At 41.6% G+C, this 17412-nt stretch overlaps 1 protein-coding gene across 1 annotated transcript; it reads right to left on the bottom strand.

The window, feature by feature from the left end:
- Positions 1-3544: 3544 nt before the first annotated feature.
- On the bottom strand, positions 3545-16649 carry LOC148826789 (uncharacterized). Its single transcript, XM_088926254.1, has 3 exons — positions 16073-16649; positions 4996-5949; positions 3545-4494 (listed from the first exon to the last, which is right to left on the bottom strand). The coding sequence occupies exons 1-3, from the start codon at positions 16647-16649 to the stop codon at positions 3545-3547; spliced, it is 2481 nt and encodes an 826-aa protein (XP_088782380.1).
- Between the last annotated feature and the right edge of the window lie 763 nt (positions 16650-17412).

Genomic DNA, 17412 nt, shown 5'->3' with positions numbered 1-17412 from the left:
CATTCGGCACTCCCTAGACTGATAGGCGCCAGTGGATGACCATTGATCATGATAGCCAGGCTTAGCTAATTGCATCCCCGTCTGGGAGCTTGCTTCTTATCAAAAGAAAAACATCTTAAATCAGCTTGCATGAATTCTTTCTCTGTGGCTGCACCACAGAGATGGAGGGTGAGATGGGGCCTCCTTTAGGAGCATACCAACGCTTAATTCTGTCTTATTAACAAGCATTGCCGCTACAAAAGCGAAGTTCAGGGTTTTTATACTTGTCCAGAAACTCTCCCCACTCTGACCTCTCCTCGAGGTTCTTATGTGTCTCTTCTGGCGGGTTTCTGTCTAAAAACACGTTACAGGACTCCCGTCTCCTGTGGAGACACATGTAGGGTCGTGTCAGGGCAGAAATCCCACATTGTAAACCAGTTTAAACTGGGACGGGGTACAACTTGGATCAAGACAAGAACTGAGAGATTCATCAGTCAGTTTCTGGACTCTCTCCCACTGGTCCTTTTCTCTCTCTCTGTTCTGTTTCCTAAAAACCCCTCTAATACCCCGTGTAGGAAAGAAGACTCGCTCGTCACTCCTGTTCTGTCCTGGTGTCGCAGTAACTGGGACTGAAGCAGACGGAGAGGAGACGCGCACTTCCAGAACTTTCCTTCCAGCTCGGTTCTTCCAGCTGAGCCCCAGATGGACTTTTCCCCTCCTGAGGAAAGAGCATCTTCCCACACAAACAGCCCGTTTCTCTCAGAAACACCGGCAACCCACAACACACACAGTACAGGCAGCGTTTTCACCAGCTGCGCCGCCAAATGGACACCAGGACTCCCATCGTCTGTGTCAGGGAACCTATAGGTAGAATTGGAGAATCCTTATGTGTGACAGGAATCCCACAGAACGCAGAGTAGCAAAGGGACGATCCAAAGATGAAAGCCAAAGGCTGGGTCGATAAGGGAGGCAAAGGGTCCGGTAACGAGAGATATCCAAAAACAATCCAAAAGACACAATCCAGAAGGCAAGGTCGATTAGGGAGGTAAAGGGTATGGCAATGAGAGAAATCCAAAAACAATCCAAAAGTCAAAACCCAGAAGGCGAGGTCAAAAGGTGGAGGCAGAAGATTCGTAACAGGAGATCAGTCGAAAGGCTTGGAAACGCACTGGAGAATACTACAAGAGGCTTCTCAATAGTGAGCGTGGGAATGTGTGTGAGGGGAGTTTAAATACTGAAAGGAAAGGGGTGTGATTGGATAATTGGTTAGGGAGTGAGAATTTGAGGAATCTGGTGCATGTGAGAATGTGATGGGTTCAATCAGGGATGAGATTATGAAACAGTGGTTCTGGGAATGCAACGGCGTTTGCGAGGGAGAGTGTGGGGTGTGACAGGGATAGAAATGCGTTTCCGAGGTAGAGTGTGGGGCATGACACCACAGAAATTAAAGTAATATATTATTCTGCTTACTTCTCATGCAGTCTTCTCAGGTCTTTGGAAGGACTGTGAATTGGCTTTCCCACAGATGAAATGAAAAACTTCTCTGTCTCCCTTCACAGCTGCTGACCTGGGCATTACAGCTTACTTTAAGATTAAACATCTGATAAAACACAAATAAAATGCAAGAAAGGTACATGCCAGATTTTCTCAAAATACTGTACAACATGGAAGCTATGGAGGTGGAGGTCTGTTGCTCTGTATTGACATGGATTTTAATTGGCTTCTGTGAAAATTGGCTGTGGTGTGAGTGAGTCCTGTGATGAACAGGATTGTTCCAGTTCCACCACAACCATGAATCGAGTGGATGGGTATATTAACGTAGCCATCAACTTACATGTTCCTCTTCTTTACTCAATGCAAAGGAAGATAGTTGCTGTTTGAGGTTTTGTGCTCTTTAACAGCAATTAGTACCATTTTTGTGCCCATGTGTTGACACAACACTTTCTTTGCATCCATTCCTCGACCTGTAATAGTGAGAAAATAAAAATGAATACACCAAACTGTAAAAATCCCATATATATGTAATTTACTCTTTTTGTTGTTTGAAAGTATTCTTACTGTCATGTTCTTTACCACCCCTGGGTGCTGCAGGAGGACTGGTGTCACATTATGGGCGATACTGTGCTTTGCACCCACTGCTTGCCAGGATTGTTCCAGTTCCACCACAACCCTGAATTGAGTGGATGGGTATATTAATGTATATTAATCATTTTACATGTTCCTGTCCTTCACTCTATAGGCATCCTCTCACGTGGCACTAGTAAATGTAGGGGTTTTGTGCTTAACTGGGACAATTATTAATTGTAGCAGCAAGTCACAAAAATTATTCTTTTGATGGCTATTAGAATCAACCTTGCAGGATAACTCAAACAACGCACACACGCAGATGCTAATACACAACAATACATTTATTAATTCAAAAAATGTGCATAAACATAACAGATCTTATAGAGGGGTTTAGCAGTATACAAAAGGTATATATTCAATCACGAAGAGTTACAAACCAAGAGAGACATACATTCCGTAATATCATTCATTTAGACTGTTTTGTAAATAAACTTTGTTACAACTTGTACATTAGATACTCAAAAGCAAGTACATGACTCATAGGAATTAAATTGCTATCAACTCAGGTTGAGGTAACCATTGAATTCTCGAGCTGTAATGCAGAAAGTTGAATACTCATCCGCTCTATGGGGATTCAGATCTCCCGCGGATACAAAGAAGCAGTGGCAGGCTGTTGCCGTGTCCAATCAGCGCTCTCTGGCCCGGTGCAAGGCAGTGCTGGTTCCACGTGAGAGAAGGAGAAGGAGGGAGAGATTTCTGCTGCAGTGCGCTGCTGATGCTCTCTGAAGACCGGCTAGTTAGTGTTGGCTGAAACTAGCAGAGTTTGCACAATTTTTAGACAGGAAGAAGACCGGTTCGTTCCCGATGTAGCGCGAGTCCTGAATACTGATATTCAGCTGTCCACAGTTCCGACCGTAGTTCACTTGTTGATCAGGTGAGCGTTCACGGTGGGTTCACAAGGCTTGATGCTGGGCTAACCTCGGGTGGATCCTTTGGTTACGCGCTGGCAACCTCCGTTCTCAACTCTTAGAACAAGGAAAAGTCCTGGCACTGGGACATACTGGCCATTACGTGACTGTCTGAGCTGAGTCTGAGGATGTCCAGGAGGAGCTGGAGTTGTACCTGGAGGAACTACGGTTGCTCATTGGTTGAAAGTTCCATGGGCATTCGAGAATCATTTTGTGACTTACTGATACAATTAACAATTGTCCCAGTAAATGCACAAACCCCTACAGTTATTGGTGCCTTGTGAGAGGATGCCTACATTTATTGTTGCCCCGTGTGAGGATGAGTAACCATGAACTCTGGGATGAGACTCTCCCTTGGAATCTCCCAGAGAGTGAGGCACCAGCGATGACCATTCACGTGTCTCAACTTTGGGAGTTGTTCCTTATCAGAACACTCTTATCAGCTAGAAAAACACCTTAAATGTGAACCAAATGGAATGGCCTCTCTCTATCAAGCACCACTTGAGATGAGGGAGAGAGTAACCTTGCCGCTACAATGGTCTCTCTCCTGTGTGAATGCGCTGGTGGGTTATTAAGTCAGTTGACCGACTAAAACTCTTCCCACACTGACTGCAGCTTAAAGGTCTCTCTCCTGTGTGAATGCGCTGGTGTGATTGTAAGTGGCTTATTTGACTAAAACTCTTCCCACACTGACTGCAGCTGAACGGTCTGTCTCCTGTGTGAATGCGCTGGTGGGTTACTAAGTTACTTGACCGACTAAAACTCTTCCCACACTGACTGCAGCTGAACGGTCTCTCTCCTGTGTGAATGCGCTGGTGCCTTTTTAAGTCACTAGACTGACTAAAACTCTTCCCACACTGACTGCAGCTGAAAGGTCTCTCTCCTGTGTGAATGCGCTGGTGTGATTGTAAGTGGCTTATTTGACTAAAACTCTTCCCACACTGACTGCAGCTGAACGGTCTGTCTCCTGTGTGAATGCGCTGGTGGGTTACTAAGTTACTTGACCGACTAAAACTCTTCCCACACTGACTGCAGCTGAATGGTCTCTCTCCTGTGTGAATGCGCTGGTGGATAATTAAGCTACTTGACTGACTAAAACTCTTCCCACACTGACTGCAGCTGAACGGTCTCTCTCCTATGTGAATGTGCTGGTGGGTTACTAACTTACTTGACTGACTAAAACTCTTCCCACACTGACTGCAGCTGAATGGTCTCCCTCCTGTGTGAATGTGCTGGTGCCTTTTTAAGTGACTTGACTTACTAAAACTCTTCCCACACTGACTGCAACTGAAAGGTCTCTCTCCTGTGTGAATGCGCTCGTGGATAATTAAGCTACTTGACTGACTAAAACTCTTCCCACACTGACTGCAGCTGAAAGGTCTCTCTCCTGTGTGAATGCGCTGGTGTGATTGTAAGTGGCTTATTTGACTAAAACTCTTCCCACACTGACTGCAGCTGAACGGTCTGTCTCCTGTGTGAATGCGCTGGTGGGTTACTAAGTTACTTGACCGACTAAAACTCTTCCCACACTGACTGCAGCTGAACGGTCTCTCTCTTATGTGAATGTGCTGATGGGTTACTAACTTACTTGACTGACTAAAACTCTTCCCACACTGACTGCAGCTGAACGGTCTCTCTCCTGTATGAATGCGCTGGTGGGTTATTAAGGTACTTGACTGACTAAAACTCTTCCCACACTGACTGCAGCTGAACGGTCTCTCTCCTGTGTGAATGCGCTGGTGGATAATTAAGCTACTTGACTGACTAAAACTCTTCCCACACTGACTGCAGCTGAACGGTCTCTCTCCTGTGTGAATGCGCTGGTGGGTTTTTAAGTTAGTTGATTGACTAAAACTCTTCCCACACTGACTGCAACTGAACGGTCTCTCTCCTGTGTGAATGCGCTGGTGCCTTTTTAAGTCATGTGATAGAATAAAACTCTTCCCACACTGACTACAGCTGAACTGTCTCTCTCCTGGTAGGTGCTGGTAGGGTTTTGAAATGCTAGACTGACAGAAACGCTGCTTCTCCCTGTGCCATAATGGCAGTTTGTCCACTCCATCTGAGCAAGGCCTTGAGTGATTCTTCCTCATCCTGTGATCATGCTGGGGTCTCTTATTCTGCAAATGCTCCATGGAATGGTCTTGCTCTGTGTGCTGAAACTGATATTTGTTTTCTCCATCGTGTCCTTCAGTGTGCTGCTCAGCAGTGTGAATCATCTGGGACTCCATCCCCAGCTCTCTGAGACTAAAACCACCCAGTTCATTCAGCTGTTCCTCTTTTTGCCCAAGAACAGACATACTCTCCAGTTCATTAAAACTTTCAACAATTTTCTCAGTAACCAGATTATTAAACCTGTGTGTAAAGTCGTCAGATACTAAGGGATCATATGATTGTTTTAGACTCTGCAGTGACAGTCTCTCCACTTGAACAGAACAAGGCCTAATTATTATCAAGCCCTGTAGGACCTGCTGTTGCTCCTCCCTGTACTGACTCTCCTCTCGGTGCTGTAACTCAGTACTGTTCTCTTCACCAGGGACATCAGTCTGCTGCTCTGCAGGGTCAATCAACTTGGGATCCATATCCTGCTCTGTAAGATTTAAAACATCCAGTTCTTCACTGTGCTCTTGTACAGAGACACAGCCCAGTTCATTACAACTTTGTGTAATATTGATTGTGTCCAGATTATTCATCTTCTCTGTGAAATCATCACATACTAAGAGCCCAGGTGTCTCACTCTCAGGCTCCGTCTTCATCATGGGCACAGAGTCCAGATCCTCCACACTCTGTCTGCTGTCTGTGTGCTGCTCACTAAGTGCCTCTTTCCCTGCTGCGGCAGTGAGCTCTGTCTCCTGCATCAGACTGGAGCCCCACTCCTCCTGCTGTTCAAGGAGAGCCCTTTCCCCAGCGTCGGAAAGAACACTGGCCTCTGAGCCTGTAAACACAGGACAAGAAGACACGACCTTTATAAGAAAAAACTATTTTATAGCTTTATACCTTTAGAGGTGGCTTCTCAAAGCATTTTACAGAATGCCAATTACAAAAAATACACAAAATTAGCACGATGAGAATACACAGTTAAAGGAGACAGTAGACAGTGGTACTAAGTACAGTAGGAACAGAGGGGTACAGAACAGTTAAATAAAGGCTCTTCTGAAGAAAAAGTTTTTGAGTCTGGATTTGGAGTTTAGAGAAGGTGACTCTCTAATATCCTTGGGGAGAGAGTTCCAGAGCTTGGGGCAAAACAGGAGAAGGCCATGTCACCCATAGAGTGTAGACAGACTGGGGAACAAATAGTTGAACACAATTAGAAGAGCGAAGATTGCAAGGTAGGGAGTAGGGTGATAATATCAGACCAGTATGGAGGTGCCAAGCCAAGACATGGAGAGTCTTATAGGTGAGCAGGAGGATTTTTAAGTGGATATGAAACTTGACAGGAAGCCAGTGCTAGGACTCCAGGATAGGAGTAATGTGATCATTTGCACTAGACGTGGTCAGGGTTCTGGCTCCTGAATTTTGGACATACTGGAGTTTGTTCAATGTGGATTTAGAAACCCCAGAGAGTAGAGCATTACAGCAGTCGATTCAAGATTAGACAACACTTTTCAGCCACAGTTAGTGATAACACAGGGCATAGTCGAGCAATATTTCTGAGGGGAATGAAAGATGTTTTGACAACACGCTGCACATGTGGGTCGAACGTCAAATATCATCCCCAAGTTTTTCAATTTAGACTGAAGTTCAAGTACAAGACCATCCACAGATAGGGTTTCACACTGATTTTACAAAGTTGATGGGTGGTGCCAATAAGCATGGCTTCAGTCTTGTCACAGTTAAGATGAAGGACATTTTGAGTCATCCAAGTTCTTATGTCAGAGATGCAATTAGAATAGAGACAGCCACATCAGCATAAGGTTTGGTATGGATGTATATATGAGTAACATTAACATAGTAATGATAGCTGAGGCCATGTGATCTTAAAAGCTTCAAGCTAAAGCTGTAAGCCTTAAGCTACACAACCACACGTCTAGTATTCTCGCAATCAATTTGGGTTGTTTAAGCATAGAGGAATAATAGAGTTTAAGTGGGTTTCTGATAATACGTGATTTTAGATATACAAGCTTTGTCAGAAACCTAATTACTGTGTAAAAAGTAAGAATACAGAAATAATAATAATACATTACATTTACATAATACAGACACACTGACTGCACACTACAGTACATTTACACTACACTGAGAGTGAGGGATTCATACAGACACACTGACTGGACACTCCAGTACATTAACATTGCACTGAGAGAGTGGGGTTAATTGGCTCCGTGAAGTTGGCCCCTCTACAGACAGCACAAATGATTAAACTCATCTCATTCGTTAGTGTTACGTTTGTGCTGTTAAAAGTAGCATTTGTGCTGCTTTCAATTCCGAGATATAGAGCCTTGTTTTTTCGGGGTTGTGACATCACTCAGCCCCACTACAAGATCGTAGTGTAACCAGACCGGTCTCATTCGTTAGTGCTGCATTTGTGGCGGTTTGTGCCATTGAAAGTAACTTCCCAGCTACTTTCGTTCCTTAGATATAACATCTTCTTTTTCAGGGGGTGACGTCACTCAGCCCCTCTACAACGTTCTAGGGGAACCGGACCGGTCTCAATCGTTAGTGCTGTGTATGTGCCGTTGAAAGTAGCATTTGTGCTGCTTTCATTCCCGAGATATAGCGCCTTGTTTTTCCGGTGATCACGTGACCATGCACGGTGACTTGGACCTCCAATAACCCCGTCTGCCGAGTTCAAGCACTCTGTTACCAGGGCGAGAGTAACAATTCTGGAACTTCGTTCCTCTGTTTGCCCAGGTAGGGGGAGGCGGTGGATTTTGCATTTAATATCATTATCTTCTATGCATTTGTGTGAACAGGAAAATTAAATTTGTCTCCAATATCATACCCGAATTAGAAGAGTTTCAAGTGTAGCCTTAAAAAGCGACATTAGCAAACAATTGTATGTTCTTACAAAGAGGCTTTAACAAACAAGTCTTAATACCTCATAGCGGTGACCTTTTTTAAAAATCATAAGAAGTAATCAGTTTCGCATTGTCTCCTTCTTAAATAAACAGGCATCAAGGGACGTGTGAAGATTCAACCTGTCTGTCGAGCCACGTATTTAAAAAGATTTGAATTTGGAACATTCTGAACCATTGTTGCTCTTTTTTATGCAAAGCCAAAGTGAAAAGGAACCAGGACTTCAGGACTTTTTTTTTTAAGGGGCACTATGTACAAAGTTTACACAAGTTCATAACACATCCGAGAAACAAGAGTCTTACCATCTCACACATGAACACCGCGGCAATATTGGAAAATATTTTTATTTTCACAGAACAGAAGTGAACATATATCTAGGTTCTCTGAAAAACTGGCATTATCCACGTGTTTGTATTTACAGGGATCTTATGCGCAAACATGAAACGATTAGCTCACAGTTCTTTTATCTGTGTTTCTAGTCAGTCCTTGGTGTAGAATACAGCATGAGGGCACACCTTGACCTCTGAATACACAAATATGACTGCAAGGACATTTACAGGTACCAACACACTCAGTACTGAAATTACTGGATGTGATGAAAACAATGAATGCAATTTGTTTTCCGACTCTGTCTGGTCGGGTGGGGGTGGATGTTTTACATTTTAATATAGCGCCTTCTTTTTCTGGCCGTGACGTCACTCTGTGTCGTCGGCACCATACAAAACCGCAAGTTCAAGACCACCAGATCTTTCAATTGTGATCTCTTGATCAGCTGACCCCAGCCTTTGCAGTTGATGTTTGATTTATTATCTGCATCTCTGGCGAAGACCTCTTCTTCCAAATCGTAAGTTACTTTACAAACTAGAAATGCTATACTGTAATTATGATGCAACGTTGACGTTCCCATGAATTTATTTTAAAGTAAAGATATTTGAGAAACTTGTTTATATCGTGGGGAATACCACAAAAATTAGTAAGCTGCATTTGCCGTTATCATGATATTTCTACACATGCAAGTGAAACTTGAAGGATTTGTCACACTTCTGAAATTAAATTATAATGTTTTGTTTCTGTTAGTGTTACAAGGAGAACTGAACCCCAAAAAATCTCTGACATGTTAGAAATTGCTGATGTGAAAGCAGAAATGATTAAGTGGTGAATGCAATGCTTTAAAAACATATCATAAATGAAAGAAGTGGTGATGGGCCTTGGTTTTGCAGTTAACGTGAGTAGGCAGCTCTAAAAAATATTAATTTATCAATTTCTATCTACATATACAGAGACTTTTTGATGTGCACTTAAACTGTAATCCATAACAATGTAAAAAACCTAGTTATTTTCATTTACGCGGTGGAGGGAAGTCCCCATTACCTGTAGAGCGCTTTCACTGGGGTTTCCAGAGAAGCACTATGTAACTGAAAGGATATTATTATAAATCACGTAAAAATTGGGAAGAAGCACAGTTTAAGCCAGGTTTGGTGAAATTCATTTTTTGTTACATTTCTGAGTGTTAATCGGACTTCTCTATACTTTGCATTAAACATTTCCCATAATACCCGGGCCATGGGTCTAGCTAGGGATTTGGCCATCACATGAACACTAAGATTAAAGGGTGACATCATGGAGCTAACAAAAGAGAAGTGTAAAGCTCGCCACGATTTGTTGTTTGAGACTTCAGTTCTAAGCAATATACAGTGTTTTGCATTCATCTTTATTTCTTTCTGGGGATTTAAACTACTCATCATTTGCTTGATTTTTTTAAAACCTTGAGCGGTCCAATTCCAGATAATGCACTACATATTTGTGATTTTTGATTGTTAATTCTTAATTGTGTATGAAAGTAGATATCAGACCTTCTGCATGCAATAGCTTATTAAGGAGCTGTTGCCTTTCTATTGTTCGATTACCTGTAGAGAGGGAGAGGGGTTTATAATGCACGTTGAAGTACCTGCCTCTGTGAAGTTCTGAGCATCTTTGGGAATGTTTGCACGGTTTACATTGATTGTATCATGTCCCAGAAGCAGCAGGCACGAAACTGGTGATTCCACTATTGTAGTAAATGTAGTAGAGTTAACCATTTGACAATGGATTAAGGTCTGCCTTCACAGAGCATAGAACAGGATAAAATGAGTTTTGTGAGCTTTATTAAGTTATCCCCTCACACAACAGAGTATATTAAGGAAGTATAAAAATGCATCATCTGGTGTGTTACACTGTTACCACACTTAAGAGACCAAGGAAATGTACTGGATTAAAGCTCTGCATTGTTCATTGTTATTCTGACATTGTTAAACATTTTACACATTGTTTGGTTACGAAAGTCGATGTGAGGACAGGATTTGTTTTTTTGTATTTTAAACAATGTATGTTGTTGCACCATAGTACTCATTCTACATATTTGCCCTTCATTCCAGGATTCATCACCCACAGGCACTGTTAGGAGGGTAGGAACTTAACAGTACTAACATTCAGGCTGTGCTGCCAGACATAACCTGACAAAAGAATATACCCAAGTGCTGCAGGGCTGCAAAGGTAAAAAAGAATCAATGTATACATGCATAACAGATCAAATCACACTTAAAACCTCACACTTAGAACAAAAAAATAGCACAAGGATACGATGTTTTCCCTTCTGATGAAATTCTAGAAAAAATAGGTGCAACTGGGGACCAAGAGCCAAGCTGGACCCTTGATGCATGCCCGACAGCATTGAAAGACTGGGAAACAGAAATCTGTGAAGAATGCAGGTTGCTTGCTGTGGACAGTGGTGATAGACATAACCTGCATTTCCTACCGGAGATTGTTCCTCATCTCACCAGGCTTGCTTGATATCTCCCACTCTGGACTGGCTTAATGGTTCCACTTTTCAAAAGTGTGAACATCACTGCAAGTTCAGCCAGTGTGGAGGCGGATTTCAAAATCCTAAAACAATCAGTGCTGAAGCATGAGTTGACAGGTTCCTTATGAAGCACCTAGCACCCATAGAAGGTATGAGAATATCAATGGGTGCTCATGGTGTTTCCCAGCAGTGTGAGAGGGCCATTATCAGTGCTACCACATCCAGCTCTCTAGAACAGCAGAGCGGAACACTTGTTATGAGTTCTGAAAAACAGACAGAGCTCAAAAAGGACAAAGAACTGGTGTATCCATCAAATCTGAGTTGTTTGGAAAATTGGAGAGGGCTTGCTGCACCACCTAAAAAACAGAAACCATCTTCTTATCTTGTGCCTCGTTCTGAGTGGTTACAACATAGATTGTTCTATTCATGTGAAAAAGGCTGTAGTGGCTCTGATGAGGAATGGAAGCAGCAGAGACCTGCCCCCAGTAAAAGTGAGTGGAATGTACTGAACACTTGTGCATTTGATGTCAGTGCCTATGCAGTGACTATTGTGATAGTAGGTCTTCTAGCAGCTATGTTAATCAGGCTGTAGATAGCATAGAAATATTTCAACTGGTGAAACATTTGGCACAGAAAGGTGTGCACAAAGATGTTTATGTTCTAAGAGCTAAAATTGTGAGGGACATCTTTGGTGCAATGAAAACAGAGTCAGAGCTACAATAAGTGAGAGCTGAATGTAATATTTCAGAAATCATAGCAAAAGTGTTGTTAACACTTGTTCAAATTACAGATGTGCAGAACACTCTGATAGAAATGCAAGTTTGTGACCCAGCTTTATCAGAACACATCTTGTGTAATGGTACTGTAGAGCACAGCTTGTCAACTGGGCAACATCCTGTCATTGACTGTGACGTGGGAGATTGGCTGAGTCATGAAGAAAACACTGTCCAGTCTCAAAATATCTTTGAGAGTCAACTTTCAGATTTTCCACATAACCTGGAATTAAATGGGAGTTTCAAATTAAGAGGTGTCACTGCATTCTGCCCACCTGTCCTGGGTCATTACATTGCATATTGCAAAAGGCACGACTTCACCTGGGAGAAATCTGGCGATCTAACAAAGGCAGTCATATCTGTGTCTTCAGAGCTCAAGGTGTGCCCTCATGCTGTATTCTACACCAAGGACTGACCAGAAATACAAATAAAAGAACTGTGAGCTAATCGTTTCATGTTTGTGCATAAGACCCCTGTTAATACAAACACGTGGATAATGCCAGTTTTTCCAAAGAACCTAGATATGTGTTCACTTCTGTTCTGTGAAAATAAAAATAATTTCCAATATTGCCACGGTCTGCATGTGTGAGATGGTAAGACTCTTGTTTCTCGGATGTGTGATGAACTTGTGTAAACTTTGTACATAGTGCCCCTTTAAAAAAAAAGTCCTGAAGTCCTGGTTCCTTTTCACTTTGGCTTTGCATAAAAAAGAGCAACAATGGTTCAGAAAGTTGCAAATTCAAGTCTTTTTAAATATGTGGCTACACAGACAGGTCAAATCTTCACACGTCCCTTGATGCCTATGTTTACTTAAGACGGAGACAATATGAAACTGATTACTTCTTCAGATTTTTAAAAAAGGACAATGCTATGAGGTATTAAGACTTGTTTGTTAAAGCCTCTTTGTAAGAACATACAATTGTTTGCTAATGTCGCTTTTTAAGGCTACACTTGAAACTCTTCTAATTCGGGTATGATATTGGAGACAAATTTAATTTTCCTGTTCACACAAACGCATAGAAGATAATGATATTAAATGCAAAATCCACCGCCGCCCCCCCGTACCTGGGCAAACAGAGGAACAAAGTTGCAGAATTGTTACTCTCGCGCTGGTAACAGAGTGCTTTAACTCAGTTGACGGATTTACTCGAGATCAAAGTCACTGTGCATGGTCACGTGATCAATGGAAAAACAAGGCGCTATATCTCGGGAACGAAAGCAGCACAAACGCTACTTTCAACGGCACAAACCGGCACAATCCCAGCACTAACGAATGAGACCGGTCCGGTTCTCCTAAGACGTTGTAGGGGGGCTGAGTGACGTCACAACACCCCAAAAAGAAGGCACTATATCTCGTGAAAGAAAGTAGCTGGGAAGTTACTTTCAACGGCACAAACACAGCACTAACGATTGAGACCGTTCTGGTTCCCCAACGACGTTGAAGGGGGCTGAGTGACGTCACGACCCCGAAAAAACAAAGCGCTATATCTTGGGAACGAAAGCAGCACAGAAGCTAGGTTCAACGGCACAAACATAGCACTAACAAATCACGTGGGTTTCATTGTTTGTGCTGTCTGTAGGAGGGGCAACTTCACAGAGCATACTATTTGAATGCAGAATCTCTTCCTGCGTGTTTAAGTGTTTAGAGAAAATTCCCACGACACTACTAAAAACTTTGCCCCTCTACTGAGCAAATACTATATTTTCCTTATATAGGAAACAGAGCAAATAAAAATATCACCATTTAATTACATGCAATACCAGATGCAATCTCTTACCATCTTAAGAGCAAGAGTTCACATGAAAGTACATCAAAACCTGATAGTTTCAACAAAAAAGTGTCTCTTGTGGGACAAATATTCAGGAAGCCGCTACAAATAATCATCTGGTACCAATTTTTCTATGTATATCACCATTCTCTCTTGTGTGTTAGACTTTCAGCGATCCACAACCTTGAATTACAATGGAAAATGGTTTTATATATATACTATGTACCAAGATCTCTCAGTAACAAAAACAAAACCACAATAATATTATAAGAAGAAGGAGACATGTTCTCCTGGTTCTGTGGCTGAACCATATATATACACACAAGAATATGCAAAAACTTTGTTTTAATCTGAAATTTTATATACAAAGATTTTAAAGTCACTACGTACAATAGATATTTATCATTAAAATCTTAAAATCATTCACTGATGATAACTTCTCAGTAATATGTAAATTATATTGACATTTATATTGGTTATATATACATATCACAGCCTGTTAAATATTCACTTTAAATTCATGAGCTCTTAAGCCCGTAGTGGTAGTGAGGACGAATCAGATGTTAAATCGAGGAAGGGAGACAGTAGATTGAGCCCCACCCCCCAGACAGACTGAGAAAGGGTTCATTGTCACACAGATGAGCACATTTGCAAGACAATGCGAGGCTCCGAACCGCAGCAGCCACAAATCCTGCTCCTGTGTCAATGTTAAGAGGGTTTATAAGACATTCAACACACATTTATTGATTCATGGCATAACTTGTCCTCCCTATTCACTAACATTATAAGACCACGTCCCAATTTCCAAACTGTACCCTAAGCCCTTCCTCCAGGTCCACATCTCCATGACGCAGCGTAAGAAGTGTGGACTTCAGTGCATGTGGACAGAATTTCTTAAATATGTTTTTGTTTTCCTTTCTCCATTCGCAGGCTGATGAAATTGAATCTCATCGCGTCTGTCCCCGAACCAAAAGGGAGTGACACGTTGTGTTCATTCATCTTTAGCAGACTGAACTCCAAATGGGCGAAGTAAACAAAGGAAAACGTGGTGATACCGCCGTTTTTGCGTAGCTAAATACATTTCAACTCGACTATCCCGGTACACAAATCACAGTCTGGGGAAAATAACTCATTCATTCGCTTTCTTTCAACACAAACTAGGCAGGACCTCAAAGCTTTGTACTACTGAATACGTCTACTATTAAATATTCCATCTACAAAATATACTGCAGGTAAACCAATATTATATTTATCAAAATGGGGTGACAAAATCAAATCTGTACATCAAAACCTAGAACACAAACAGGATGAATCTGAAAGTAACACATAATCTACAGATGTAAATAATATATACAGCATGAATACTTAAAGTAATTCAGGTGGGGAGCTGCGTCAGCATGCGTAGGCTGCAAAGGAACAAGTAGAGGTTTATTCCTGTGCTGAAAAGAGAAAAAAATAAACATTTCGGCTGTGGAGCCTTCTTCGGGCGTCAAAACCTTCTTCAACAGCTGAAATGTTGTTTCTTCTCTTTCCGGCAGGGAATAAACCTTTACTTGCTCCTGAACCGAAGGTTGTCCAATTTATGTAATTTTGTTTTACATAAAATATGCACGTATTAAAACCATAAAAAATAATATTTTAGTTTCCAATTGTGGGGGAAAAGCAAGCGCTGTCTTGACATTAGTGGTTCTAAAATAATTAAGCCTGCTTTACTACACCAGCTACATTAGTTCATCATTGGGTATTCCTCAGACTATATTCAGAAGATGGCAAAACAGAGCACAAAGCAATAACTCATCGCAGCAATTAACAGGGTCTAGGAGGGGAAGCTGATCATGTAATCATTTTCTTAAGACTCTTTTGTGCTCAGCAGAAGATTGAAAAGGGCAGCAGAGGACAGTCGGGGATGTAATTTTACGAAAACATTTGTTCTGTCTAAACTGCCAGTATTTAACACACTGACTGGACACTCCAGTACATTAACACTGCACTGAGAGAGAGGGCGGTTAATACAGACACACTGACTGGACACTCCAGTACATTAACACTACATTGAGAAAGAGGGGGGTTAATACAGACACACTGACCGGACAATCCAGTACATTAACAGTGCACTGAGAGAGAGGGGTTCATACACACACACTGACTGGACACTCCAGTACATGAACACTGCACTGAGAGGGGGGTTAATAAAGACACACTGACCAGACACTCCAGTACATTAACACTGCACTGAGAGAGATAGGGGTTCATACAGACACACTGGCTGACTGGACACTGCTTTAATGTACAATAAGGTACATAAACACTGCACAGAAGAGATAGTTACCGCCACGTCGATAAATAATCTGCCCACAAACATATTTCCAAGACTCCAAAGTCTCCTAAATTGGTTTTCACATAAAGAAAGTGTATCAGTTGATGACAAATTCAATAATACTTAGACAAAACCGAGTTTCTGGCCACATTCAAAGAACAGCAATAACCTTAATGAGAATATAACTAGACCACAACTAGTTTAGTTCGCAGAAAAGAATCCCTCGGCAACATCACAAACCTTTCCTACTTCGCTCTGCATCTCTCCACTACAGATTCAACAGTGAGGAAGTTAAAAACACCGTTTTTAAACACAGACATTACTACATAAGTCATCGCACTTACCCGACAGCTCCGTTTCTTCATTAGTTTCTGCAGTGATTTCACAGGGAGGCATGAGTCCAACATGATCCGTCCCTCCCTGATCTCCTCCTGCTCCCGACTCCTTCTCCCACAGCTGCAGTCGCACTTTAAAGGTCTCGTTTTCCTTCATTTGCGTTATTTCTGTCCCGAAACTGTCCTCCACACACAGTGTGATATTAATCACGGCCCGACTCACCAGGATCTGGGAGACGCTGTGGAGTTTGTCTTGAAACTCGTTCTCAGAGTCAGACATCCTGTTTCGGAAAACTTCTGAAACTTCATACACGAACGATTTGAGCAAAACCTCCACGAAACAGTGAAGCTCGTTTTCCTGCTTCATTTGCGCGATTTCGACCCCGAAACCGTTTTCGACAGACGTGATTTTAATAACCCGTCTCGCCAGAACCTGAGAGATCCGGCGGAGTTTTTCTTCAATCGACTTCTCGGAATCATCTGTCCGGTTTCGGAAAACTTCCGAAACTTCATGCACGATCGATTTAAGCACAGTCTCCACGAAAGAGTGCGCCTCAGTTTTCAGATTAAGCAACAGATTCTCCATTTTTTTCAGAGTCGATCTGGAAGACACAGACAAGTCCTGCAGCTGCAGCGGCTGTAAACACGTGGGCTTGAGCACAGAAATCGAAATGTGGTCAAAGAGAGGACTTCCGGGTTATCAGATGAACTTCCTTAGTGACCGTTGCTATAAACCACAAAAATATTATTCGAATAATAAAAATCTGAAAAAAATAGTCCAGAATAGATGTTTGCGTTATATTATAGTGTAACGCATACGGTCGACATTTTTTTATTTTTATTAAATGTGTAAATAATTTACAAATACAACTAGAGGAGCAGAAACAGAATCAAGAGAAAAAAAAACACGAACAGAAAAAAAAATTAACTGGCAGAGGTAACGAAGTAAATTATATTTTTTACGTATATCAAATGTTTTCCTTGCTTAAGAATTTTTTCATTTTTATAGAATTTAAATAATATTTTAACTCCATCTGAAAAGTACTAAAAAGGGGAGTATTATTGGACCATTTTGATTTATGAATGTGAAATTTACTCAGAATGACTAATAAATTTGCTATAAATAAATTCTTTTTAAAAAAAGTTCTCTTACACAGTACAATATCAAAGTCCTTAAACCTAAAAAAAACACCTTTAAATGCCTACAAACCAAACTCTGCAAGTCCGTCCAAAACAACTTCATAAACACACACCTTACAAGTAAATGTACCAAAGATTCCCTTTCAACCCGACAAAAAAAGCACAAATCATCCTGCTCATGCTTAAATTTAGACAGTACTTATTTAACT

The sequence above is a fragment of the Atractosteus spatula genome, chromosome 10, assembly GCF_055471065.1.
Source record: "Atractosteus spatula isolate fAtrSpa1 chromosome 10, fAtrSpa1.hap1, whole genome shotgun sequence".
In the NCBI taxonomy this organism is placed as follows: domain Eukaryota; kingdom Metazoa; phylum Chordata; class Actinopteri; order Semionotiformes; family Lepisosteidae; genus Atractosteus; species Atractosteus spatula.
The sequence above is the reverse complement of the archived record's forward strand: the minus strand, read 5'-3'. Positions and strand labels throughout refer to the sequence as shown.